Source organism: Nyctereutes procyonoides, unplaced genomic scaffold (assembly GCF_905146905.1).
Source record: "Nyctereutes procyonoides isolate TBG_1078 unplaced genomic scaffold, NYPRO_anot_genome, whole genome shotgun sequence".
In the NCBI taxonomy this organism is placed as follows: domain Eukaryota; kingdom Metazoa; phylum Chordata; class Mammalia; order Carnivora; family Canidae; genus Nyctereutes; species Nyctereutes procyonoides.
The window spans coordinates 37764814-37791080 of NW_026575046.1; the positions used below are offsets into that span (position 1 = coordinate 37764814).

Below are 26267 nucleotides of genomic sequence, written 5' to 3' on the forward strand. Positions count from 1 at the left end.
AGAATCTCTGTCTTTCTCTCCCCCACTTTGGCTCTGGATCTAGAAAACAGCCTAGAGACCAGAGTGGCTCTTCCCGCCTCTGAACCTGGGGCTCGGAGGTTTGTGTAGTAGACGCTCTCCCCCTAGTGGCACGAGTGGAGATGACAGGCAGGAAGTGAAGAAAAGAGTCCCCCCCCCACCCTCGTCACCCACCTCCCACCGCCCACCCACCCCACCCCCCTCAGGGCGGCCAGGGGACTGATGCTGCCAGGATCTGTGGCCTCCCTCACCTCACCCTAATCACAGCACTGTCAGATCCGGTCTTTATTTAAAATTCTGATATTTTGTTCATCAAAACAGAGTTCATCAAAAAATAGGGTTTTTTTTTTTGCATTTTGATTTATTAAAATATTACATTGTTTATACTTATTATTGAAGTTTACGGCACCCCCTTAAATTTTGTGCTTGAGGTGAGTGCCTCATTTGCCACCGGCCCCCAGCCATAGTCCTTACCCAGAAGTCAGCACTGGAATAGCCCACAGATAGGTGACATGCAACCTCCCTCACTGGTCAGATGAGCCATGAGACCCAGCCAGGACCAGTACTGGCCTGTTGGGACAGCGCAGATCTGGTGCTCTTCACACCATAATAATCAGAGCTGCAGACTGTCTGGGCTTTCTCCAGAAGGGGATGGTGACAAAGATTCCCAAATTCTGGCCACACTACTTGGTGCCCTCCTTTTGACTAGGCCTGTCAACCTTCACCTGTAAAGACTTGAACAAACATTACCATAGTTTCTAATAGCTCAGGGTCGTGTCCCTAGGGTGACCCTAAGCCCCCCTTAAAGTGGCTGATTGAAAAAATTCAAGGCAGCCAAAAAAAAAAAAAAGTTTTGTTTGTTCCAGCCAAATTTGAAGACAGTGTCTCCTAGTCTCTGTGGGAGGGTGGGAGTAAACCTGGATAAATGCCACTTAGCAAATGTAGGTGGGTTTCACGTGGACCACTCCCCTTCTGTTTTGTAGTTCTTTCCTTCCTGACTTCACAGAGCCCCTCATCCCTATTCCCTCCACCTCCCTTTCAAACACCCAGTCACTTCTGTATAAATCGAAGTTGGGTTCAGTTCACGTTGGACTCTTTTCCCTATTGTAAGAGTGTATTACTGATGAAAATCTGTCTTTACCTCTTTAACTGGTGTCAGCTTTCTTTATCTTTGATAATGGCTGTCTTTCAAAGAATGTCCCGTATGAGAGAAGACCCTGGGTTCCAGGGCAATTTTATTGTAGAAACATGCACTGGATTCTTGATCTTCATCAATGCCTACAAACACCGAGGCCTAAAGACAGGCCCTGTTTGCTGAGGCCCATGGCAAGCAGCCAGAGCCAGGAAGAGGGGCTAGTGCTCCCATGCGTCCGGGAAGGTCACCTCCTTGGAACACCTCCCTTGTTTGGGCCTCCATCCTGCATCGTCTGCCTGAAGACTGCAAGTGGCTCCCCAAGGAGGTGGCCACCTCAGAAGTGTTAAGGGTTAAGCCAGCCCTCATCTTGCCCATCAGCGGGCTACCAGAGACTCTCTCAGCCTATAGTGTGACCTATTTCTGCCCCACCTGTCACAAACCTAGTGCTCCTGTCTCACAATCTCCAGCAGCCCCAGACCACATCTAAGGAAGATGACACCCCAGCTCTGGGTCCTGCAAGATCTCTGCTTCTATCTGCCCCATCCCCCACAAAGAGTGCTAAGAATCCCCCCATCATCACCATGACCCTCCCTGGGGATTCCCTGGCAGGGTGCCAAGGGCACATGGGTTTAGGTTGGGCCCAGAAGGGACAATCACAGAGTTCTGGGGTCCTCCCCATCTTTCTCAGGCAGGATCTATTACTCAGACTACCAAGACTTAAGTCAATGCCTTCAAATGACTAAATCCCTGGGGAAGGAAGAGGAAGTGGCTAAAGATGTTCCTAAAAAGTTCTTTTTTTTTTTTTTTAATAAAGGAAAAGAAAAAAGAACTCTTCACAGATAATGATATCTTCAATCTCAGAAGCTGGCCCCTTCCTACAGGGGAGATGGGGAGGACCACAACTCACGCACTAATCCACTTGGTCCCCACACCCCTTCCTGGGTTTCTTAAATTCATTCCAATCTCATACTTTTTGTGGCCCAGAGAGAACAGAGTTATTTTAAGTAAACCCTATTTTATTTACAGAGGGGGCTATCCTTTTCTAGAACCGCTGTCAGCAGCCCTGCTGGGCCCACCTTTCCAGACAGAAGTCAGTCAGAGCCACCTGCCAGCTCCATCAGAAAGTTCCTTTCAGCAATTGACCTCTCAGCACCAGCCGCTTTGTACTGGCTTCTCACATCCCTCAGATCCCTGTACTCTGGAAATCCCTGAGGAGGGGGCAAGATTCACTTACATGCTACTCCTTCCTGCCACCTTCGAGCAGCAGTTGTCAGACACGCTCAGATGTCCTGCTGTATCTCTGTGATTGAGAAATGAGCCTGCACGTGATTTAATAATCAAGCGATTAAGTGTAAGGCTGACTCACTCGTGCACTGAACAGATTCAAGGTGATCCCCATCTTCATGTCATGCTCATTTCGATAAGCTTTCTTGAGTGGTATGAACTCTGCCTCAGCCTGTGAGATTCTGTGTAATGTCCAGCCTCATACCTCAGCCTTCACCTATCCCTCTGGCCTCCAGTCAGTCCCTCAGATATGGCAAGCTCTTTTCTAAAGCAAGGTCTTTGTACCCACAGCTCCTCTGTCAGGGGACCCCTTCCCCCAGACTCTTGCCTTGCTCTGTCTTCCACGTCACGACTTAGCTGAAAACCAACTTCTTTCTGGTACTCACTGGGAGGGCACTTAAGAGAGCCTCAGGGAGTCAGGGAGGGGACATATTCTGCTTGTGATCTACATGGATGTTACCAGCTGTGTACATGTGTAAAAATTCTCTGAGCTGTCCACTTAAGATTTGTAGACTTCATGTAAGTAAACTTAAAAAGAGATGAAATCTAAAAAAAAAAAATTCACCTTCTTCTTTGTCTCCTTATTATAGCAATAAATAATTCCTATTATTCTTGACCACGGCATGTACATCTCCATCCTGGCACGATAATTATATTCTTTGATTGTTTGTTTGCAAGTTATATCTCCTACTAGAAAGTAAGCTCCACAAGGACAGAGCCTCTGTCTTGTTCATTGAGGCGCCTTCCAGAGCATAGCACAGTGCCTGTCATGCAGTAGATACTAAAAAATTAAAATAAAATAAAATAAAATTAGTGAATGGATAGATGAAAGGTTGAATAAAAAAAGCTTGGATTTAATGATGGAGGGAAAAATGAGCAGAGGAGGAATGTCCAGGGCTGGAAGTTCCCACTCCCACCCAGCGGAGAGTTGATGAGTCTTGGTCTGGAAGTCCAGGAGCTTGTTCCCTCCCTGGAGACCCAACACCTGCCTGTCTACACCTCATTAGGGTTGTCCTGGTCAGCATAGATGAGGAAGCCTGTGAAGAGGCTGTCGGTCCAGTAAGGGTCGTAGAAAAGCCCATTCTGCTCTGAGTAGAAGATCTGAAGCCAGACCTCATCACCCTGCTTCAGAGCCAGGATGGTGGAGCCCGAGGCCACATCATGGTTGCCCGTGTTGGCATCGAAGGTCCGGATGCGGTACTGGCCATTGTGCACCAGGCCGATGGCCAAGTGCTTATTGGCCAATGTGATGTCATAGGTGAAGTAGTAGATCCCTGGCACGCCGCAGACGAACTTGCCACTGGATGCATTGTAGTGGCCGCCCTCGTTCATCAGGATCTTGTCAAACTTGATGGGGAGCCTCTCCCTTGGGTAGCTCTTGGTCACTGCCACTGAGAAGGCAGACTTGGCGTGGCCACTGCCGCAGCTGCAGGGGCCCGGGAGGCCCGGCTCCCCCTTCCTGCCCTTGGGCCCCTTCTTTCCTGGTGTGCCGTGCTTCCCCGGGGCACCACTGACCCCCTTGGGGCCGCGAGGGCCGGCCCGCCCAATGGCCCCGGCTTTGCCCTTTGGTCCTGGCTTTCCCCGGTTACCTGTCCGGCCAGGTGGACCTGGAAGACAGAGCAGCTGGTGTTATGGGGGGGCCTTCACAGAACTAGGCAGATGCTGTGGGCCTTGGCTTTCCATCCTTGGAGCAGGAGCCTTTGGGTAATGGAAAGAGCAAGAAGGTTTTGGAGTCACTCAGAAATGGGTGCAAATCCTGATGGTGTAACCTGGGGCACTTCTCCCCGTCTTAGCTGGAAAATGGGAATGCTGATACTTACCTTCCAAGACCACTGAGGATCGGAGTGAAAAGAATAACGTAGAACAGTTCACCCTCTTCCCTTTTCCTGCCTTCTAGGAAAGACTCTGGTTTGTCTGCCAGACCAATCCTTCAACGGGCTATGCTGGTAAAGGGTTGACAAAAGAACTGAAAGAAGTCTCTTGACTTCAGCACGTTGATCTTAGTAAAAGCCCTGCCTAATGCACCAGGTCCCTGTCCACATGTGCAAGAGTTTTAGCGGCATTGCTCACAAGAGCAAAACTAGGAACAACTAAATGTCCATCTAAAGAGAAATGATTCAAAAATTATGGTCTACCCATACTGTGCACCTCTATGCAGGAGTCAGAAAAATGAGGCAGATTTATGTGCACATATGAAAACTTCTCTAAAGTATACTGTTAAGAGGAGAAAGCAGGTGGCAGGACCTTTTTTGTTGAGAGGAAACCACAACACTAACTAGTTCTTTAACCAGTTAAGTGCACAGGAGAATGGCTGGCCCATAGTAAACACTCCGCCAATATCGTTGGCACATGCTGCAGAACATGCCCCAAGGAATGTTTTCCTGTAGAATGCCCCTCGGTTTTTAATACCCATATTTCATAAAGTGTATTTCTCTCAATACAATATTTTAGGCCAGTGATTATATAGGGAACATGTCTATTTATGTTCCCTAAATTCAATACAACATTTAAAGAAAAACAAATGTGGGTAAAGATTTGAGTCACATCCAAACACAATTGTGCAATTGGTACAATTGGTAGGCTAGCGGAACTGGGTGTAGATACTTGAAAAGCATGCTGAATGCCAGTCAAGGGCCTGCTTCTGAAGGCTGCTGGTGCCAAAAGTCATCCTGGCATTACTGTATACAAGGCAACCGTTTGCTAACTACCAAATGAACTGGGCGATCAGAAAGTAATGTTGTAGACATTTTACACTCTAACAAGGCACTTTGCTTCTTACATGGATATATGTAGGCATTTTACTGTGTTTTAAAATTTTGAGTTAACATGTAATATATTTACATTTTTCCTATTTTAAGTAATTGGGAAACAGATTCCCAAGTAGCATTTTCAGGAGCAGATTGCTTAAGTGCCTGGCAATGTCTGGCATTACTATATACGTATGTGAATTATGTAGAAAAAGGTGAGGAAGGATACAAATCTAACTAATTAATAGTAGTTACCTCTGGGAAGGTGAGGAGAGGATAAGGAAGGTAGGAATTCAGGACGTCTCTTGCTTTATTTATATGGTTTGAATATATCATAATGAGAATGTATTTGTGTATCACCCATAATTAAAAATTTTAAAGATGGAGAAAAATTAAGCTAAGATCATAAAGCTGTTCCATGAAAAAATGAAATTCACCAAAACTTATTGCTCTAATAGTGGGAGAAAGGACCTCAGGAGGAGTAAAGACTGGATCATTTTGCATTGGAGTTTCTGAGGGAGGACAAATAGATAAGGAAGCTTCTCAGGAAGTTCAACAATGTGCAATGTGGTGTACCTCTTTCTTTTTTTTTATTTTTAAAATATTTATTTATTTATTTATTTATTTATTTATTTATTTATTTATTTATTTATGATAGACAGAGAGAGAGGCAGAGACACAGGCAGAGGGAGAAGCAGGCTCCATGCCAGGAGCCTGACGTGGGACTCGATCCCGGGACTCCAGGATCGCGCCCTGGGCCAAAGGCAGGCGCTAAAACGCTGAGCCACCCAGGGATACCCCGTGTACCTCTTTCTTGATACCTTTTTGAGAAACTTCAGGAAAACCTGATTTTACTTTTCAAGACCTTTATGGAGATGCATCTGTATGTGTACATCAGGAAGTGGTTGGGTGGTTGGTACTGGCCCCAGGGTGGCTGAACTTTACAGGTCAGGACTCTTAACACTGCCTTCCTTGGTGTGTTGTCTTAATTCTCAGCAGAGACTCACTGCATGGCAGGAGAGATGGCCAAGAGCAGTCCCCAGCTTACATCCTCACACCTCTTAATCCAGGAGAAAAAGTCAATAGCAGAGATACCCACTCACCTCTGGGACCAATAAGATGAATGTCAGGGGAAACTCTGTCGGGCCCTGCTTGGAGCACAGACCCTGAATGAAGCTATCAGTGGGGTCAGGGAATGGGATACCATAGCAGCCAGTGCCTGACACACTGTGAGACCTCCCTGAGTCAAAGCCATCATCATTATTTATATAGTTATTTGGGGAAGAAGGTGCTTTTGGAGGACCTAATTTGGTGTGGTAGGAGAAGGTCTGGGTTTGGAGTCAGCTCCTGGCCTGTCACATGAGCTTAGCACATCAATTAAGTGGTGACTACCATCTATCGTATGTCTACTTTGGGACTGATGCTTCACAGGTCATATTTCATCTTTGTCACACCCCTATGGGGTAAGTGCTATTATCATCTCTACTGTAGAGATGAAGCACCTAGGGAATGGAGAGAGGTTAACTAATTTGCCAAACCAGGTACCCAGGTCTGTTTCCAGAGTTCAGGTTCTTATAGTCATGATGTGCTGTTCTCAATAGAATCCCCCTTTGACTCTTGGTTTTTTTCATCTGTAACATGGGAATAGTAAGAATGCCTTCTTCATAGGATGGATGGATGGCCAGTTGAGCAACATACTCATAAGTGCTTTGTCGACATTAAAAGTTGTTACCACTCCCCCACCTCTTAGAACATACAAGTGGGGATGTTACTGACATCAAGGGTTTTGAGACATATGGAATATCAAGGTTGAAAGAGTCTGTAGAGACTATTCCATCTGTTTGCTGCCTGTCTGGCATCTCCTCCTTTGAGGAACCACCCTTCATGACTTCAAGTGGTCCCCATGAGGCTGTCAACCATAGTGACCAACTGCCCTCACCACCTACTCACACACCTAGGGGTGGGTGCATGATCCACCCAGTCCTGGCAGATGGTGGTACCTCACTTTCGTGGTCAAAAAGATTGGTCCAGGATACATATGTGATTTGGGAAGACTAGTCATCCTGAGATTTGCCTGTGGATGAGGAGATAGGCTTGAGCCCACTGGTAGCCATTTCAAAACTTTCAGCCTTTGTGAAAATAAAGCTAACACACACAAGCAGTAGAGCCTTGACAACATTTGCGCTCCTAGACCCAGCCCTTGCTGAAACTCAGCTCATGAACTTCCCAGCTGCATGAGCCAATAAATTCCATTCGGGGCTATAAATTGAGTTTCTGTCACTTGTAACCAAAAGAGTTCTGAATAATATATCAGGAAACTTGCCTAAAGCAACTCAGCAAATCAATGGTGCAGCTGGGGAAGGAACACAAGATTTGATACCTACTGTTCCTTTCAGGAGAATACATTGCTCTGTTTTTTAAAGAGACATCAATTTCATTTATAATGAAATAGAATTAATATTAGTTTTTGTAACTCAAATCCCTCTGTGCTAAAGGATGTCAACCCCAGGTAGGAAGGGGAAGGGCAGGTACTGGGCCTCTTACCTTCCTCTCCACTGTCCCCCCGGTCCCCGTCCTGGCCGTCCTGGCCGTCTTTTCCAGGAAATCCCATTCTTCCCACCATTCCTGAGGGCCCTGGGGCTCCTGGGGGGCCGGGCGGGCCCTGGGGGCCAGGTAGACTGCAGACAAGTTGAGGGGAGCCCTTCTGGAAGTCCCTGAGGGCAAAGGCTCCGAGCAGAGGGTCAGCCGCACAAGGGAGGGCACAGGCCAAGAGTACCCAAGGTATCATGGTGGTCACCTGTGGGAGGCAAAAGAGCTGTAAGCAGGGGAGTCCAGTCACTGAGCTGACTGGCGGTCCATCAGAAAGGCAACCAGAGGAGGAGGAAACTGCTAGGAGAAATTCAATTATATTTCTCTCTTGCTCTCTACTATATCATATACAAGTAGCTAGACAATGTCATCCTATCTTGAGGACATATTTGGATGAATTATTGACCCAGAATATACTTTGGAGAGGTCTTGTGGGGAGGTGCTCATTGTCACACTGTCCTTCAGAGTAGCTGAAACAGAGGTAGGGCCTAATGGCCCACTCACACCAATTGGGAGGAGCTGGAGATAGAGACAAACAAGCTGTGACTTCACTCAAATACTTGGCACAAGTAGCAAGTTACAGGACGGAAATATTTCGCATTGTAGGTGATGATTTGCAGCTATGCTGCTTCTTCAGGGGGTGTATGGTAGCACATCACGAGGTGAGAACTGAGGCTTCATTTCTAAGTCAAGGTGCCCCAGACCTGAGCAGCACTGGCAGGCCACAGCAGCAGCCTCCCTGACAGGTGCTTCCTGGGTACCAGGCAGGGGCTGAGTTTCCTTACATTATTAAACTCACAACATCCTTGCCGGACAGATACAGGTGAGGTAGTGGAGGCTTGGCAATGTGTAAAATAAGCTCAATTCATGCAAGTAGCAGGTGACAGGGCTTGGGTTTGAACCCTACCGGGTAGGTCCAGAATCTGTGTCCTTTTGGAGCAGGCTATAATGCATACTTTTTTTTTAAGATTGTATTTATTTATTTATTTATTTGATAGAGATAGAAAGAGAAAGAGAGAGCACAGGCGGGGGAAGGGGAAGTGGGAGAAGGAGAAACAGGCTCTCTGCTGAGCAGGGAACCCAATGCAGGACTTGATCCTAGGATTCCAGGATCATGACCTGAGCTGAAGGCAGATGTTTAACCAACTCAGCCACCCAGGCACCCCTCAAAATTTTTTTTTTAATTTTTAGGCTCCATGCCCAATGTGGGACTTGAACCCTGAGATCAAGAGTCATATGCTCTACTGACTGAGCCAGCCAGGTGCCCCTTTAGACATTGTCTTTTGAATTTCATTTGACCGATGAGTAATCAGCCCCCTTCTATCATCCTAGTTCCTATTTCCTCTTCCTTATGTATTTAAAATATAATTTTTGATGAAATCAAAGTTTACTGTCTGAATTATTGTAAGTATTGTTTACTACTAAGCTAAGCACTGCACCATAATTATATTTCCTTTCTCATTACACTCTTTTCTTGCTGGAGATAATAATTTATTTTTTCATGTGCCTAGTTCCCTATGTCACTATTTTCTACAGTATCAAATATATCAGATAATTTGATCCATTTATTTTCCTGAAGATAGAAGCCTTGGAGCACCCCCCACCTCCTGTTCTGATCCTTATATGTGCTAAACGGTTGCCATCCTAGATTCTCCTTTATGATCACTGTAGTGGTTGTCTTCACCTCTCCCCTGTCTTACATCTCCTGTTTTATAAATCCCATGTATTTCTCTATTTGTTTACTTTAAAAAAATGTTTTTTTAAGCCTTCAATTGGGTGGCACATATCCTGTGATAGCTTCCTGGAAAGTAGTCTGGGAAGTAATTTTTTTTAGAAATGTTGCAAGTCTCAATATAGTTTATTTTACACTGTGTCCTTAAGGCTGCTGGCAGCAACAGCACGATCACCAGAGACCAGAGTATTGTATGCTCAGAGATGATGCACTTCTTTTTTTTTTTTAATTTATTTATAAGAGAAACAGAGAGTGAGGGGAGGGACAGAGGGAGAGGATCTTAAGCGACTCTGCTGAGCATGGAGCCTGACATGGGCTTGATCCCAACACCCATGAGATCATGACTGGAGCAAAAACCGAGTTGGACGTTTAATTGGCTGAGCCACCCAGGTGCCCCGAGATGATGTACTCCTAGCCCCTCGCTATAAAGATGCAGACACTGAGGTCCAGAGCAGGAATAAGCAACTTGATCAAGATCTCTCAACAAATCAGCTCAGTCACTCTGCAATTAACAGACTTTCTCCCAAGAATGAAAATTTCCAGGCATGATTTCTTGCCATGGGGGGTGAACTCCAAAGTGTAGCTTGCTTTGCTTTTTATTTTTTGTTTTTAAGATTTTATTTCTTTATTTGAGAGAGAGAGAGAGAGAGAGAGAGAGAGCGCGCACGAGTGGGGGCCAGAGGCAGAGGGAGGGGGAGAAGCAGACTCCCCGCTGAGCAGGATCCTGGAACCATGACCTGAGCTGAAGGCAGGTATTTCATGGACGGAGGTCCCCAGGCTCCCCTATAGCTTGCTTTGTGACCTTAGGCAAGCTCTTTCCCTTCTCTGAGCCTCAGTTTCCCCACTTGAACAATAAGGGGTTTGATCTAGGTCAGTGGTTCCCACACTTCAGCGTGGATCACACTCACCTGGAGGGCTCATTCAAACCCAGATGCCCGGGCCTCACCCCCAGAGTTTATGATTCAGTATTATTAGTGAGTTTCCAAAGGCTGCTGCTGCTGTTGCTGGTTCAGGCACCCACTTTGAGAACCATGAGACTAGATGGTCTCTAAGGTCTCTTATCTCTGATGCTGGGCCTTTCAGACCTCAGCCTGCCCTTTTGCAGGTATGTAACCCTTGCTGGCTCCACTGTGTCTGCATGGACTTGGGCTACCTAACCAGAGCCTTCAAGCAACAGGTGTGGGCAGGCCTGGGTCCTGGAGCCTGTGCTTTTCTCCTGGGCCCATAACCTCGCTTTCCTTCAGACTTGGTTTTGCCCTGGTCCTAGAAGCCTGTCCACAGTGCAGGCTGCCTCTGGAAATAGGCTGACTCTACCTACCCCCGGGCCCCTCCAGGATCTTTGACCCTGGGAACAGATGAAGGAGAGAGAAAATCAGGCCTCTCCTGCCAGGGAGAGGAGAGAAGACCACACAGCACAGCATCACCCCAGACTTGGGGGCCTGTTCTGGTTCTGGCTCTAAGGCTCACCTTCTCTGGACCTTAGATGGTTTCTCTAGATAAGTGTCATGGAGGTGCCCCTGGCCAGGTGGAGGTGGCCTCATACCAGTTGCTATTTTCAATAACATTGCATCATATAGTAACAAAATTATTATCTTTTCAATTTCTTTAATCCTGATTAGGTCAAGAAAACAATTTCAATTTGGTGATAGTGTATCTTTAATGCCTCCCTAGCCCTTTCTAGTATCCCTTTTTAACCAAGAGCACTGGTATCTGTACAGTGCACACCCATGCTTAAAGTAACCCCCACCTCCCCGGCTTGGGCATCAGGACTCATGAGAGGCTGCTGCTAAATGGAGCGGTCAGGCCAGAGTAGAGAATTGACAAATGAACAGTTTGAGAGCCCTTTCTACAACTCTTGGCACTCATGTCACACCAAGGATTTTAAAACGTGACCTGTGTCACTGGGACAGGGAGGGAGAGTGGCCACACCACTGAGGCCTGCGTGAGAAAGCTGAGAGACTGGCTGGGTGGAAGCTGAAAGAGAGCATGGGAAGGGGACTGACTACCTTCTCGCCTCCTTTGGGGGGTGGAGGGTACCAGACATTCCCCTGCAGGAGCCAGCCTGGGCCAGAGGGGTCTGAAGGCAAGGGGCCCCAGCAGCGTTCACCACACAGGGCAGCCACCTGGATGCCGGAAGCTGAGGGCTAGGTCTGGACTTGCAAGCAAAAAGAGAATGTGCATGGCCCACTTCAGGACAGTGACAGTCAGAGTCCACAGGGCAACCCCAAGGAGTGGGCTAAAGGCCCCCATTGAAGGGGTAGCGTCCGTGTCTGCCAGGCCCAGAGAGGTAGAGCAGTGTAGTCCCCATCCCCACCAAGAAACATGAAGAGCCCCCTGCTGCCTGTCCCTTTACCTCCCCTTCCTTCCACCTGGAAAGAGTGAGCTGAGGAAGGGAGCAGATGGCCCTGCCAGCTTCACATCTTCGTGGGGGTGGGGGGGTGGGGGGATAGGAGGAAGTCTCACCTTTGAATGGAGATTGAAGATGGGATTCCCTGGGGGTGGACTGCCAGACAGAGGGGGCCTCCCTCCTGGGCTGCATTACAGAGGGGACAGAGGAGGTAAAACTGTGTGCCTCTGGTGTCACACGTGTTCAACACAGCTGGCCTCGGTGACAGGAGAGGTGGTAGGAGGTGGAAGTGTCATATGCATGATACCCTTTTGGAGAATCATGCTCTAGACCCTCCCTGCCCCCAGGCATCTCCATCTGCTTCCCTGATCTGCTTGACAAGAGTCCTGGAAAACTCTCACTGTTTACTTGTGAGCTGGGATACATCTGGGCGCCCCCAAGGGAAACCGAATTCTCAAAGCAGGTTTGAAATGGTTTGAAAAGTTGCAATCTGCGAACGCTTTGGACCAGGGAGAGGGAGGAAGGAAGAGGGTGGGAGCGAGTCTTCCAGCCAGATGAGGTCCTGCAAACAGCCAGATGAAGAAAGGCAGGAAGGAGAGAGAGCTAGATGAGCCCGGGCGAGCGAGCCGGGAGCATCTGCTTCAGTTTACGGCCCCTTCTCCCTTCTGCTGCTCCCTCTCAGCCACACAAGCCCCGCCAGGGCCAGGAGGTCGCAGGCCCCCTGCCTCTGCTGGACACGGGGGATTCCGCTCAGGGACAGCTGGCCCCAGCAGCCCAGTGGCGGGGTGGAGGGGCAGGGCTGGGGAACAGGCACAGGGGAAGGGATTTCTCAGAGCTGGAGCCTGGCTATTCCCGCAGTCCCAGCCAGGAACTGTTTTGGAAATAAAGGCGGGGAGACTAGATTCTGGAGGGAGAGAGTCTCCTTGCCTCCAGGGCACCTCCAAGAAAAACAAGGCTCCAAATATTCCTGCTCCCAGTCAGTGCCCCCACCCTCCTGCCTCTGGAGCCTGGCCCCCAGCCTACTCTCTACACTGTGGTGGGGAGACAAACTGGGAGCTAGGTGCTTGGAGGGGAGCCAGCGCCCCAAGGGATCCAGACAGGTTACCTCTTCCAGGGTCCTTTAAATAAATTTAGGGATGCTTGGGTGGCTCAGTGGCTGAGTGTCTGCCTTTGGCTCAGGTCTGATCCCTGGGTCCGTGGTCTTGGGATTGAGTCCCGCATGGAGCTTCCTGTAGGGAGCCTGCTTCTCCCTCTGCCTATGTCTCTGCCTATGTCTCTGCCTCTCTGTGTCTCTCATGAATAAATAAAATCTGGGATCCCTGGGTGGCGCAGCGGTTTGGCGCCTGCCTTTGGCCCAGGGCGCGATCCTGGAGACCCGGGATCGAATCCCACGTCGGGCTCCCAGTGCATGGAGCCTGCTTCTCCCTCTGCCTGTGTCTCTGCCTCTCTCTCTCTCTGTGACTATCATAAATAAATAAAAATTAAAAAAATAAATAAAATCTTTAAAATAAATAAATAAATTTAGGATGGCATACTTGGGGAGGACCCCAAGAGACTGGCCCCTTTAGTTACAGACAGGGAAACCGAGGCAGAGGCAAACCGAGTTTATTAGACGCCTACAATGTTCCAGGCACTGTATGAAGTTTTGTATATGAATTATTTTATTTTATTTTTTTGAATTATTTTATTTAAAGTTTATAATGAATTCTGTGAAGGTGGCAAAATTACTATCCCATTTCTTCAGAGGAAGAAACAGGCGCTGAAAAGTGAGGTGACTCACCTCAAGTCACACAATTAGAGCCACGGGGACCATATTCAAATCCATGTGAGGGGATCTGAAGGCTACACTTAATACACTACACCTTGCTCCCTCCTTCTGATAATTTGTCCTATTTTATACAAGAGGAAACTGAAGCTCAGAGAGGCTAATCGGCTCATATTTACACAGATTTGAGGCAGAAGTTATATTGAACTTGGGTTTGGCTGACCCTAATGTCCAAACGCTTTCCATTATGTCAGCATTTCTTAGATTTTCCTCCTAAATATTCTGAATCAGAGAGGAGACCTTGAAGTATTTGCCAAAGCCACACACAACAATAGAGAAATTTCTTTAATGTCAACTTATAGACACGCACATGCATGCGCACACACACACACACGCCTACAAGCACATACACATACACACGTGCATGTATAATATCTGACTTTGAAAATGTAGAAATGATGCTTTTTCTCCCTTGGGATACTTAAGTAAAATGATGCTTAAGGAAAACCTATCTTTTGAGAGGCCCACCCTTGGCTTAGCAAAGACGATGGGGTGGGGATGGGGAGGGAGCAGGTCCTGGGCCCTGACTTCCACAAGGGCCTTTGGAGGGTTAATGGGGTGTTCCTAGGAGCTGAACCAAAAGACCAGGGTCCCCAAAGCACCCCCCGCCCCACCACCAGGAGCTGCTCATTCCCTGCTTAGACCCAGCAGGAGCCTCCTCCCTGGTCCCTCCTCCCTCCCCCACACACACTCCCCATGTGAAGCCAGAGGAACTGTTCAAAAACAGAACTCAGCTACATCACTTCCTGGAGGGTCTTACTCCAGCTGTTGCTGGCTGCAGCAGCAAATATCGGAAACCCTGACGTGGCCCACAAAGCCCTAGATGCCTGGCTCCTGCGGCCACCACCGCCCTGCCGCCAGCTCCCCAGCATCGCCCAGCCCACCTCCTCAGGCCCAGCGCCAGTCTGCCAGCCCAGGAGCCCCACCCTCTGGCGAGCTGGCTCTTTATCCGTTGTCTTTCAGCTTAAATGTCACTTCCCCAAAGCCCTTCCCTGACATGCCCTCTCCGACAGCTCTCCCTTTGGATCCCAGCTCCTCGTCTGTCTTTCTAGCCCTTAAACATGGCACCTGTATTCACTCTGCCCTCAAGAAAATCCACAGCAAGGAGAAAACAAGGCAATGGCTTAAATCCAAAAGAAATCCTTGGATTCAAATAAGTTTTCTCCAATAAGTCATCTCCCCACAAAAGAAAGTTTTTTCCCTTTCATGGTATTTCTAACCCAAACCAGACCTAATTCTAATCCCCCCTTCCTTTTGACCTCTTAGAGCGCAGGGGGCCCCCACCCTCACTCCAGGAATGGAGCTTGCAGAATATTTTACACATAGCAGGTACTCCATAAATATCTGTTCAAGTGATCAGAGGGAAAAAACCCAAGTATTGGTCTTTCCTCACCTTTTTAAAAACTATCTCAGTTCTTGGGGGGCATGGGCGGCTCAGAAGGTTGAGTGTCCAGCTCTTGATTTTGGCTCAGGTCATGATCTCAGGGTCTGGGGTGGAGCACAACAGGGAGTCTGCTTGAGGATTCTCTCCCTCTCCACTGATTCCATCCCCCATTTGCACTTGTACTCTTTCTCTCAAATAAATAAATCTTTAAAAAAATTATCTTATTTCCTAAATTCTTTCTGGTGGGAGTTGAATGAGAAGGTATATGACAGTCTTACTGCCATAGGGGGAAAAGATGTTAGTTGGTTAAACCCCAAAAATGAAGTCATGAGGTACTAAACTTGGATAAGTTCTTCAGTCTGGTTTTAATTTGCCTCATCCCTGGGCTTATCATCTCTTAGTTAAGTAGCTAATGATTCATAAATACACATGTCCCAGGAAAACACTGGGAGCTAAAGTGGCCCAGCCTGAAATCTGCTGTCAGGAGAAGAGCCTTCTTCCTCCTTTCTGCCCTTGGCCCTAAAGACACCAGACACTGGCTCATTCCCAAGGATCCTCAGCCCAGGCTGTGATGTGAAAAGGACCAGAAGTGGGGACAGTGGTGTCTTGCTCACTACAGCTGAGTGTGGTCTGCCGGTAGAAACTCCAGGGACACTTGTCTGGGCCGTCAGCCAGGCTGCTTGATTGTGAGCCATCCTGCCTTGGAGACTGGAAGATATACATTATACTTAAATGAACCTGAGCAGTTGGTTCTCGGCCTATGACATGCTGACAGGGAGGGCTGGTGTTTTAACTCTGTGATTAAGAGGCATGGGAAACCCACCCACTCTTCATTTCCTCATCTAATGGAAATAATAATATACCCACCTCACAGAGTTTCTGTAGGAACAATGAGATAATGTACTCAAAGCTTCGAGCCCAATGTGTGACTCGGTGACCGCCCAGCAGCTGAAGAGAACTCTACCTAAAAGGCCCCGGAGCCCTACCTCCTCCCTGTGAGGCCCACAGACCATTGCCTGCCTCAGCCTTCAGGGCTCAGACGACCACTGTGTCGTTGGAGAGAAATACCTGGTCACCTGGCCTAAAGTATCCCACCTGCTGGTTTGCTTTTCGGAGCACTCAATCAAGTTGTGATTATGTGTGTATTGGTTTCTCAACCCACTACCGGCATCCTCTCTGTGGCATGGAAGGTCCTGGAAAGCGAGTGCCTGCCTGCCTGTCTTGCTCTTCATTATGTCACCAGAGCCTCCCACAGTACCCACCCCGCGCATAGGAAGTGCTCAGCTCACAGTGCTTCCACAGCCAGGAAGGAGACACTCCTTTTAATAAAAGGGCAACAGGATCCAAACTTTTCATTTGCTCTGTGCGGATGACAAAGCCACACTTGGCCCATGAGGGAAACGCAGTGAGATGACTGGTCTTGGATTGGAAGATGGGAGTCCCAGCCCTAGTTTTGTGACTCACTGGTTCAAAACCCAGTGAGTGGTTATGTGACTGTGGGAAAGTCATTTCCTCTTATTCCTGCTTCCATTTCCTCATCTATAAAATGGAGATGGTAACACTCACTCCATCTGCCTTACAGGGAATCAAACAAGATAACTGAGGCTGAGAGCAAACAGGATACAAAAGTTCAAGCCTTGTTGAAAATTGTAATTGCCACCACCTGCCCCAGAACTAACAGCAAGCAGTCCTGACCTCCCAGCAGGAGCTTCTAGAGTGTCTGGGGAGGCTCCTAGAGTTCTGGGTGGTGGTGGAGATATCTGCATTGGACACAGCCAGCAATTCTCCAAGGATTTGGAGTTAAAGGGGAAAGGCTGGTGGCTGGAATGGGGTGGGGCTTGCTTGCAGATGAGGCTCTCTGAAAACCCCCTTTGATGGGAGTGAGAATTCCATAATGAAAAACACTCCATGTCCTCCTTGAATTCCAGGAAGCAAACTGGAAACAGCCCTTTCCAGCTTCCTTGAAAAGCTGACAGACCGCCTAGAGGAGGGGGCTGGCAAGAGCTCCTCACACAGTGCTCACAGACAAGTCCCCTTCCTGGAATTTGGAAACACTCCAGCAACCAGCCTAATACCGAAGATTCAAAGGCATGGGCGCACTTGCCAAGAGGCCCCAGAAACCATTCGATCTGCTGTGTGCAGAAGCTCACTCTGCTTCTGGCTGGGTGTAGAAAAAAGAGGTCCAAGGACAAAGAGTGACCCAGTGAGATCCCACGAGCCAGGATCTCACAGGGTTTGTGTCAGCAGGCACTCCTGAAAGTGCGCTGGAAGTCAGCCTGGCGGCCACTGAGCCATACCTTCTGTTCTGTACACCCAAACCCCGACCCACTGATCCACCGACCAACCGACAAACACAGCATGCGATGTGATGGGGTGGACATGGGCCCCCCCACCCCAGGACCGTGGGCTGCTTCATGTTGGATCTCAGTTGCCTGTGTAAGGAGGGCACAAAGCCATCCAGCTTTGGAGCTGCCCACAGCTGTTTTCCCCCAGGGCGACCAAGGGCGGCAGTGAGCCAGAAGAATGCAGCTGATGTGCCAGATGTGAAGGGAGGGAAGGAGGCCTGAGTTCAGAGCCCTGTATCCAGCTTGTCCTGAGGGCCAGCCTCCAAGTGGCAGACCAGAGTGCTGGGGAGCGTGTTTGAGCAGTGCTACCCAGTAAGACTATGATGTGTGGCCACCATTCACAATGGGTCTCATTGCCATGTTAAAAAGGTAAAATGCAGTGAGATTAATTTTAATGTTGTGTAGCCTAATAGATCTCAAATATCATTTCAGCATGCAATCAATGTAAAAATGATTAGTGAGGCATTTCACATTCGTCAATCAGCACTAGGTGTTCGAAACCCAGTGTTTGTTTTACACTTGCATCACATCTGCATTCAGACTGGTCACATTTCAAGGGCTCGAGAGCCACGTGGTGGCTACTGTATTAGCTCTAAACATAGCTGCTTGAGCTGAACTAGCTGTACTAGCTGTGGGAACTTTGACAAATTACTTATTCTATCTCCCTCAGCCTTGTCCTCTCCAACATGGGGACGATAATAATACTATCTACCTTAGAAAGTTGCTATGAGGATATAATGTCCCTAGACGAAGTGTGGCATATGGTGGGGGGTACACAAGCACTAGCTATTATTACAGTATGATTTCTTGTCCCTCCAAAGATCAAACAGGATAATGGATGTTGAAAGTAAAGCATGATACAGAAATTAAGACCTAGTTTAAAATTCTAATTGTCACCATCTGCAGCTGACCTCACGAGAAACAGTCCCGAACTCAGAGTCCTGTGCATTTCAGGCAGAGGCCGCTGCCTTCTTCTATTGCTCCATTTTCATTTAAACTCGTTTGTGTTGTGTTTCTCTGAGTTGCCACCAAAAGAGAGGAGGGTTGGCCCTTGTTCTTGCACTGGCATTGCATCCTGAGGGAAGGATGGGGTGTCTGCCTCGGCCCCACACCGCTGAGCTATGTGGTGTGTTCATGCTCCATAATACAAAGACAGGTGAATCAATGGGACAGTACTTAGCTCAGCAAGTGATGGGGGCCCAAATGGGACATCATGTGGTTGGTACCATGGCTTGGCATGTGGATACCCACAAGTGGCACCACTTATTGCCTCTGAGGCCAGACTCTGGTGTTCTGGAGATGTAAAGATGTGGCTGCTACTCTCATAGGGCACATGGTCTGGGTATGCACTGAGGGTCCAGCCTGGCACACCAGGGTGGCCAGGAGGGAAAGCAAGCTTTGAACCTCCTTTCTCTTTGAAACAGGCTGTCTCTCCAAAGAGCATCCAAGGCCACACAGGAGGCAAGAGAAGGAAATTTTGAGGCTAGATGATCCCCTGGAATGGTATAGAAGGGATCACACTTGAAGATCCAGGGAGCTGAGGGAGAGGAGCAACTTCTGAACTCTGAAGGGCTGGGGAGAAAGGTTAAGTTTGCCTTGACTTCTCAACTGCTGCTCTCCACGGAGTCATTCCAGTCAGGCCCTGATAGGCATTCAGGGCAACTCAGAAGATCGAACAGAGGGCTGGCCTTCAAGGAGCACAGAGTCAGTCTCGGAGATGTCCAACCTCTGATACTGAACCTCTCTGGGCCTCAGTTTCCTTATCTATGAAATGGAAAAAGCCATACATGGCCTTGTTTCAACCATCTGAATTTGAAATAGCATGATATAAAAACATTTTTTTTGTTTCACTTCATGTGTGAAATCTGAAATGACTCAAAATCCCCAAATTGAAAGTTTGTCAAGGACCTGGCAAGGCAGTGCGACTTATGAATTATAAACTGTGCTTGCATGTGACAACACTATTCTACTAGGTGAGCAGAAATACCTGCCATCCTTCAGGCGAAGTTTGAATTATTTGAGGTCTTTAGGACTGTCTCCCTGAGTAATTAAATTGCTTATAACTCCCTTATAGAATAATTGTGACTATTAAATGAAATAATGCAGTCACCAGGCACCGGTAAGCACTCGGTAATAGTAGTGTTATTCTGATCTGATAATATATAAAAACAATGTGAGATAGGAAATAACAGTATTACAGGAGAAGGTTAAATGTGTAGACGTGGGTCTGCTGTTTCCTCATCTGTAAAATGTGAGAAAGGTGAGCTGAACAGTTGTGAGCTTCAGGGTAAACAGCTCGAAGGCAGTTAAAACAGCTGATACAATCTAACAGCAAGATATAAATGCAAAGGTGCAGGATTTCTACATGTGTGTCCTACAGTAAAAGAAGTTGTAAAACTTGACTTTATGTATTTAGTAACCAGCTCTTTATTGACATTGCGATGTGCAAGGACCTCTGGTTGAGAGAGGGACTGAAAAGCTAGGGAGGATGGCCCTGCCACTGAGGAAATGATAATCTAGACCTGACTGGATTATCCATGGCCTGACCTGGTGAAAACTACAGACTGCACCACACTTTTCTGGTTGTTTTTAATTTGAAATTGTTGCCAGTGTAAGACATGGGAGATTTTATGTTAAAACCAAGAGTCCAGGCACAAGCACCTGAGTGCTCCTGCCAGGTGAAATGCACTCCTGCCAGCCACCAGCCATGAGCTTGTCCTACCTTCTGCCTGAGTTCCAGGTCTACACCCACGGCTAGAAATACCAGTGACTAGTCCATGCCTCTCCTGCCTTCGACTACGTGGAGTTTGGAGTTTGAGCTGCACACTGTTCCCAGCACCAAGAACCCACGTCAGCTGTTCTGCAAACTCACCCTGCAGTGCCTCAGCAAGTCCCCAGAGCATGTGCTGAGGCTTACCCAGAGCCAGCGGTGCCAGAGATCTGTGCGTGAATACGGTGTCAGAAGCAGTATGTGGAGTGCGTGCCCGCCTGCCTCCTGCACAAAAGGAGGAGGAGGGAAGACCAGTTGGACAGCACTGGCTGCCTCCCCCAAGAGAAGCCTCCTGGGAACCCGCTTCCAACAAAGATGGCACAGCTGCGAGTGGCAGTGACGACAGCATGACAGATCTGTACCCACCCGAGTTGTTTACCAGAAATGACCTGGGAGGGACTGAGCATGGGGATAGCACCGATGACTCTGGCAGAGGAGGAGGGTGAGAAGCCAAGGTGCCCCAGACAGAAGGGCCCTGGGGCCAGAGAAGAGATGGAGGTGGACCTAGAGCAGGTCTTCAAGCATTGGGAGAAGCCGTTGGGCTCATCAAAGAATTTCAAAAGTCGTCACCATAAACCTAAGAGCTTCAGCTCTTTTAAGCAGATTAATAAAAGGTTGCTGGAAAAAAAAATCAAGATCTTTGGGTATTCTTGGGAATCTGTAGATTTGGCAACATTTGGAAGGGCACCAATTGGCTGCCCCTCAAGATGCAGTGTTAAGGGTTGAAATGTGTTCCCCAAAATTCTTATGTTGAAATCCTAATCCCCAGAACCTCAGAATGGGGCTAGATTTGGAGGTTGGGCCTTTAAAGAGGTAAAAGAGGGCAGCCCGGTGGCTCAGCGGTTTAGCACCGCCTTCAGTCCAGGGCCTGATCCTGGAGACCTGGGATGGAGTCCCATGTCAGGCTCCCTGCATGGAGCCTGCTTCTCCCTCTGCCTGTGTCTCTGCCCCCACCCCCTGTGTCTCTCATGAATAAATAAATAAAATCTTAAAAAAAAAAAAGAGGTAAAAGAAAATAAAGTCACATGATTGGGCCCTAATCCACTATACCTGGCATCCTTATAAAGAGGAGATTAGGACACAAGACACAGAGGGCTGACCATGTGAGGCCGTAGCCAGAAGGTGGCCATCTGCAAGCCAGGGAGAGAGGCCTCAGAAGGAACTAAACCTGTCATCACCTTAATGATTGACTTCTAGTCTCTGGAACTCTGAGAGATAACTTTCTGTTGTTTACATCAGTAGTCTGTGGTATTTTGATATGGCCACCCTAGCAGACGACTGCACAGGACCACATTCCCCAATGTCCACAGCACTTACCACTCCCAGATGGCATGCGTTCTGCTTGCTGATGTGCTCCACACAGCCCATATTAGCATCTGAGTGGGCACCCCCTGACCTGGAGGGAAAGGGTGTTCTCCACGTATGTTGTGCGTTCTTACTTCAAAGCTTTGATGTGCATTTTCCCTTTTGCTCTCCTCGCAGCTCTGTAAGGCTGATACTATCATCCTCACTTGGCAGAAGAGAAAACAGGGCTCAGAGGAGTGAACTCATTTTTTACCAGGTCCAAGCTGGGAGGGGACGCAGGCCTGCTGCTGACTCAGGGCCCAGGGCTCCTGTCCCTCTGCCACGTGCTTGGGCATAGGACCCATGAACATAAAGCCTTGACTCACAGGGCAGCTCTGTGTATGTGTGTTCTAGAGGGAAGCCATTCACAGCAATGCACAAATTCAAGGAAGCTTATTTCCTTCAAAAAAGATTTGGCATAGAATTCCTTTCAAAAGTAAATGTAAAACAGAATTTGAACTGAAATCAGCTTTCTGCAGTTCATCTCATGGAGGCAAAGGCTGGTTGGCAAGCCTCTGACTGGAAGGATGGGTGAGGCTAGCTGTTAATGTGCACATGGACTCGGTTAGCCTATGCTGAACATTCGGGAGCAGAGAGCACTAGAGACTGGCGCCTTAGGAAAGAAGATTCAGTCCCCTGTATCCAATCGGCTGATGAGGAATAGCAGGATAGGGAAGAAGAGGGGGATTTGCAGAGAAAGCAGTCACTTCCTGGGGGAACTTGCTGAATATTCGATGGAGTCAGAAGAGCTTCAGAGATGACCCCAGACTTGTGAAAGAAATCCTGATTTGCTCGTACAATGACACACCATGACACTGTTGTGAGAACAAAGTAAGTCCAGACATGTAGATGGAAAGAGACACAAAGTGAAAAAGGCATGCTATGGTATGGAATGTAAAGTATGATTCTCTTTGACTTAATAAAAGGACACATACACACGGACACATATATAATTTCTGAAAGAACACTTCTTGGTAAATGAGTAATTCCTCTCAGAATTAGGAATGGTGTGAGGGATTTTACCTTGTACTTTCTCCCTTTTTGTATGGTCTGAATTTCTTATGATGAGCACTGTTAGTTTTACACCATTTAAAACAAAAGATGACCTTAAGCTTTAAGTATTAGAAGACAGGCAAAGTCGGTGTCCCTGCTAGGGGATGGGGAGAAGTCAGACATTCAGGAAGAAGCCAACTCTGCGGTGCACTTGATGTGTCAGGATGAAGGGTAGTGGTGATGTTCTAAGAGGTGCAAGGGGGTCTGAGGAGTTGGCAGTGGAAAGTGGGCTTAATGGACACAATTACCAGATAACAGAATAAATCAGAAGAGAATGGTGTAGATGGGGAAGGGGGGCAGAATGGGAGGAGGGGAGGGAGCCGACTTAGAACACTGCTAACTGAGCATCAGCCTTGGGTTGACACATACAGGATGTTGTTGCTACCGCTGCTGGTTCAGTTCCTGGGGCAGGAACACAGGGTCCCTGGGAGAGGGTGGGTCCGAGGGGGTCTTGAGATTTTGAAGGGTTCCAGGTAGCAGAGTAGGATAGTGTGGAGGTTGTGCAACCAGGACTGAGAGACCACGGCGGGCGGGGGGGGGGGGGCACTGCGATCTTTCAGCTGAGAGATACAGTCTGGGAACAGGACCACAGCAGAGGGCTTGGGGAAATATGAACAAAGTAACTAAGGCAAGACTTAGAGACACGTAGTTTGGGGGAAGAGAGCTGTAAAGAATCGGGTGCAAATCTCAGCTTGCCGCTTAACACCTTCTGAGCTCAGTTTTGCCGGTCTACACAATATATTTAATTAAAGAAGCGCTGTGGGGAGTCCACGAGACCGTGCACCCCGTACATGCAGCTGTAATTGTCAGCTCCGTACTGGACTCAGACTTGCCAGGGATCAGGTCCCTTTACCGCCGGTGACCAGCGGTGCAAGCCGGAGCAAGTGGCTAAACGTCTCTGAACCTGGTTCCTCTTTGGCAGATGGGGGATAACCGGTCGTCATGGAAACGAGACAGCACAGCGCTCACCGAAGGGTCGGGGCGTAGCATCAGCAGGCCAGAAGCTTCGCGCACGGCGAGCGCCGCACGCGCGCGGATCCGTGTTCAGAGGCGGGAGCCGGCAAGCCCGCGGCTGCGGGCCTGCAGGGAGGGGAGGTCGGGCGCGGCCCTGCCCGTGCGCCGCCTGGGCGCCCGCACCGCCGAGCCCTCCCGGCCCCCTGCGCTCGCCCTAGACCTGCGTGGGGAGGGGCGGCGGCGGCCGCGCGGCGACACTCACCCCCGGGCTCCGCCGCGTCCAGGCGCCTCCGCAACCACCGGCTCTCGGCGCAGCTCCGCCGCCGCCTCCCTGCAGCTCCCGCCGCCGCGGCTGCCGCTCGGCCCGCGCCCGCCCCAGGCATACTTTTCCCATCCCGTCATGGGCGGGAGCGCTCGTTCCCGGTCACGTGGGCCAGCCCGCTGCTCCGAGCTCCCCGTCCGCGTGGCTGGGGAAAGACTTCAGCGCTGGCGGCAGCTTGAGTGTGTCCGTGCGCGTCTCGGTGTGTACGACTCGCCGGGGTCTGCGAATGCACGTCGGTGTCTTACATGCACGACAGTGACTGCCCCCCCCCCCCCGGCGATGGCAAGGGTGTGGGGATTTGTGCATGTGTCTGTTTTGCTTGGACGTGAGCATGCATCTCGCTGTGGATCAGAGGGTGCGTGTGGACCTGACACGGTAACGGCGTACGTTCCCGTGTATGGAATGTGCATGTACTTGAGAGGGATTATGAATCCTGTGTGCATGTTTAGTTGTGTTGTGTGTGTGTGTGTGTGCATTCATAAGTGCAGATGTCCAAACGTGCACCAGGGCTCCTGTATGCACATATACACGCACACGTCCAAGATTGCAGCCCGCTGTGTAAGTGAAGTGTACTTCGTTTGCTGGGTGTACACAACAGTGGCTGGATAGCTGCGTGTTCGGTACGTGTTTAACTGTGTGCCTAAGTGTGCACAGCCACATGGCAGTGTGTATGTGCATGATTTCTGTGTGGCACCCGTTGGCGCAGTGACTTATTCTGGGTACATGTACATATGCTTTGGTGTAGAGTTTGTCCAGATACAGAGTGTGCACATACATAATAGTGATCCTGGGTCCCAGCCCTCATTTCCCTCCTCCCAGAAGGTAAGGCTTCGCTGGCTTCACTAACTCTCTGCCCCCGCCTCAAATTGCTGAGAATCTTGGAACAGGCAGCATGATCCTGTTTAGGTTGAAAGCAGAGGCTAGAGGAAAGAAAAATCATAGAGGCCTGGCTTTAGCTTCTTCCTATTCTTTCTACCCCTCTCTTCTATGAGCTTCTATTTTACTTGACTGCCAGAGCATCTGGTTAGCAGATGATATATGGCCCACATTCAGAATTTTAATGCAGATATGCATTTGAACCCTGCTGGTTCCACCACCTAAGACAAGTCACTTACCATATTCTCTGTGGTAAAGAAAGTAGAGAGAGTAATGATTATATTATTGTACTGTCTTTCTCCCTAAAGTTGGGACACTCACCCATATAGGTGTTTGGTAAACCACTGAACTATGTAGAGTATTATTACTACTATTATGTAAATATTATCTGAGGATGAAAGTTAGTGGGCTCAACGGATGTTCTTTTTTTAAAATTTAAAGTCAATTAGCCAACATATTGTACATTGTTAGTTTCAGATGTAGTTTTCAATTCATCAGTTGCATATAATGCCCGGTGCTCATCACATCACCCAGTTACCCCTTCCCTCAACAGCTATTCATGCAACAAACATTTGATAAGCATGTTATGTGTCAGCCCCTGAGCTAGGTGCTGGGGATTCAGAGGTAAACCAAATAAATTTGTTGCCTGTCTTTTTTTTTTATTTTTATTTATTTATGATAGTCACACACACACACACACACACACACACACACAGAGGCAGAGACATAGGCAGAGGGAGAAGCAGGCTCCATGCACCGGGAGCCCGACATGGGATTCGATCCTGGGTCTCCAGGATCGCGCCCTGGGCCAAAGACAGGCGCTAAACTGCTGTGCCACCCAGGGATCCCTGTTGCCTGTCTTGATGGAACTTGGAGTCTCATGGGGAATGACATAAGTGGCTACAAGTGAAATGAGTATTACAGAAGAGGTAAACACTAAGTATGAAGCTGGGTGTTCAGGGGAATGCCTGGGTTGAACCCTGAGGGAGGACTGAGTCTTGTCTGGGTATAAGGGAGATGCAAGCTCTAAACATGAAAGAAAGATGTGAAGTAGGGTTTAATGTGCTGATTCATAGATGGTTGGAAAGGGGTCCTCTGTCTACCACTCCCTCTGGGTACCTTGGTCAGTTCCCAAATATGGAACGAAAAAGGTAAGGGAACTCTGCCTCCAATGTGTGGATGCTGTTCACAATCTAAAGGGTTCTAGGGTAAAGTAGGCATCTCCATGTTACTCATGGGACTCCGTTGCCCTAGAGGCTTGAAATCACTGACATGCTCTGGTTGGTAAGGAGATGGTTAAAGAGAAGTACAGGAAATGGAAAAGGAGTACAGGGAAGTGGCACCTGAAAAGCACTTAATATATGTTTTCTGGGTGAATGAATGGGAATGGATGTTCTTCCAACTTTTGGGGGAAACCTGGAACCTAGGTCTCCTGAAGCTGAGCAGAGTCCTTGGGGTCTTGTTGTGTGGGTCCCTGCTGTGGTGATGGCTCCATGTAGCAGGAAATCCCAAATACTCGTGAGTGGCTGTTCTAGGAGCTGC

General features: G+C 48.6%; 1 protein-coding gene across 1 annotated transcript; it reads right to left on the reverse strand.

Annotated features, from left to right (window-relative positions):
* Positions 1-3270: 3270 nt before the first annotated feature.
* Positions 3271-23893, reverse strand: C1QTNF2 (C1q and TNF related 2). Its single transcript, XM_055325851.1, has 3 exons — positions 23790-23893; positions 7729-7981; positions 3271-4044 (listed from the first exon to the last, which is right to left on the reverse strand). The coding sequence occupies exons 2-3, from the start codon at positions 7970-7972 to the stop codon at positions 3431-3433; spliced, it is 858 nt and encodes a 285-aa protein (XP_055181826.1). The 5' UTR covers positions 7973-7981; positions 23790-23893; the 3' UTR covers positions 3271-3430.
* Positions 23894-26267: the final 2374 nt, after the last annotated feature.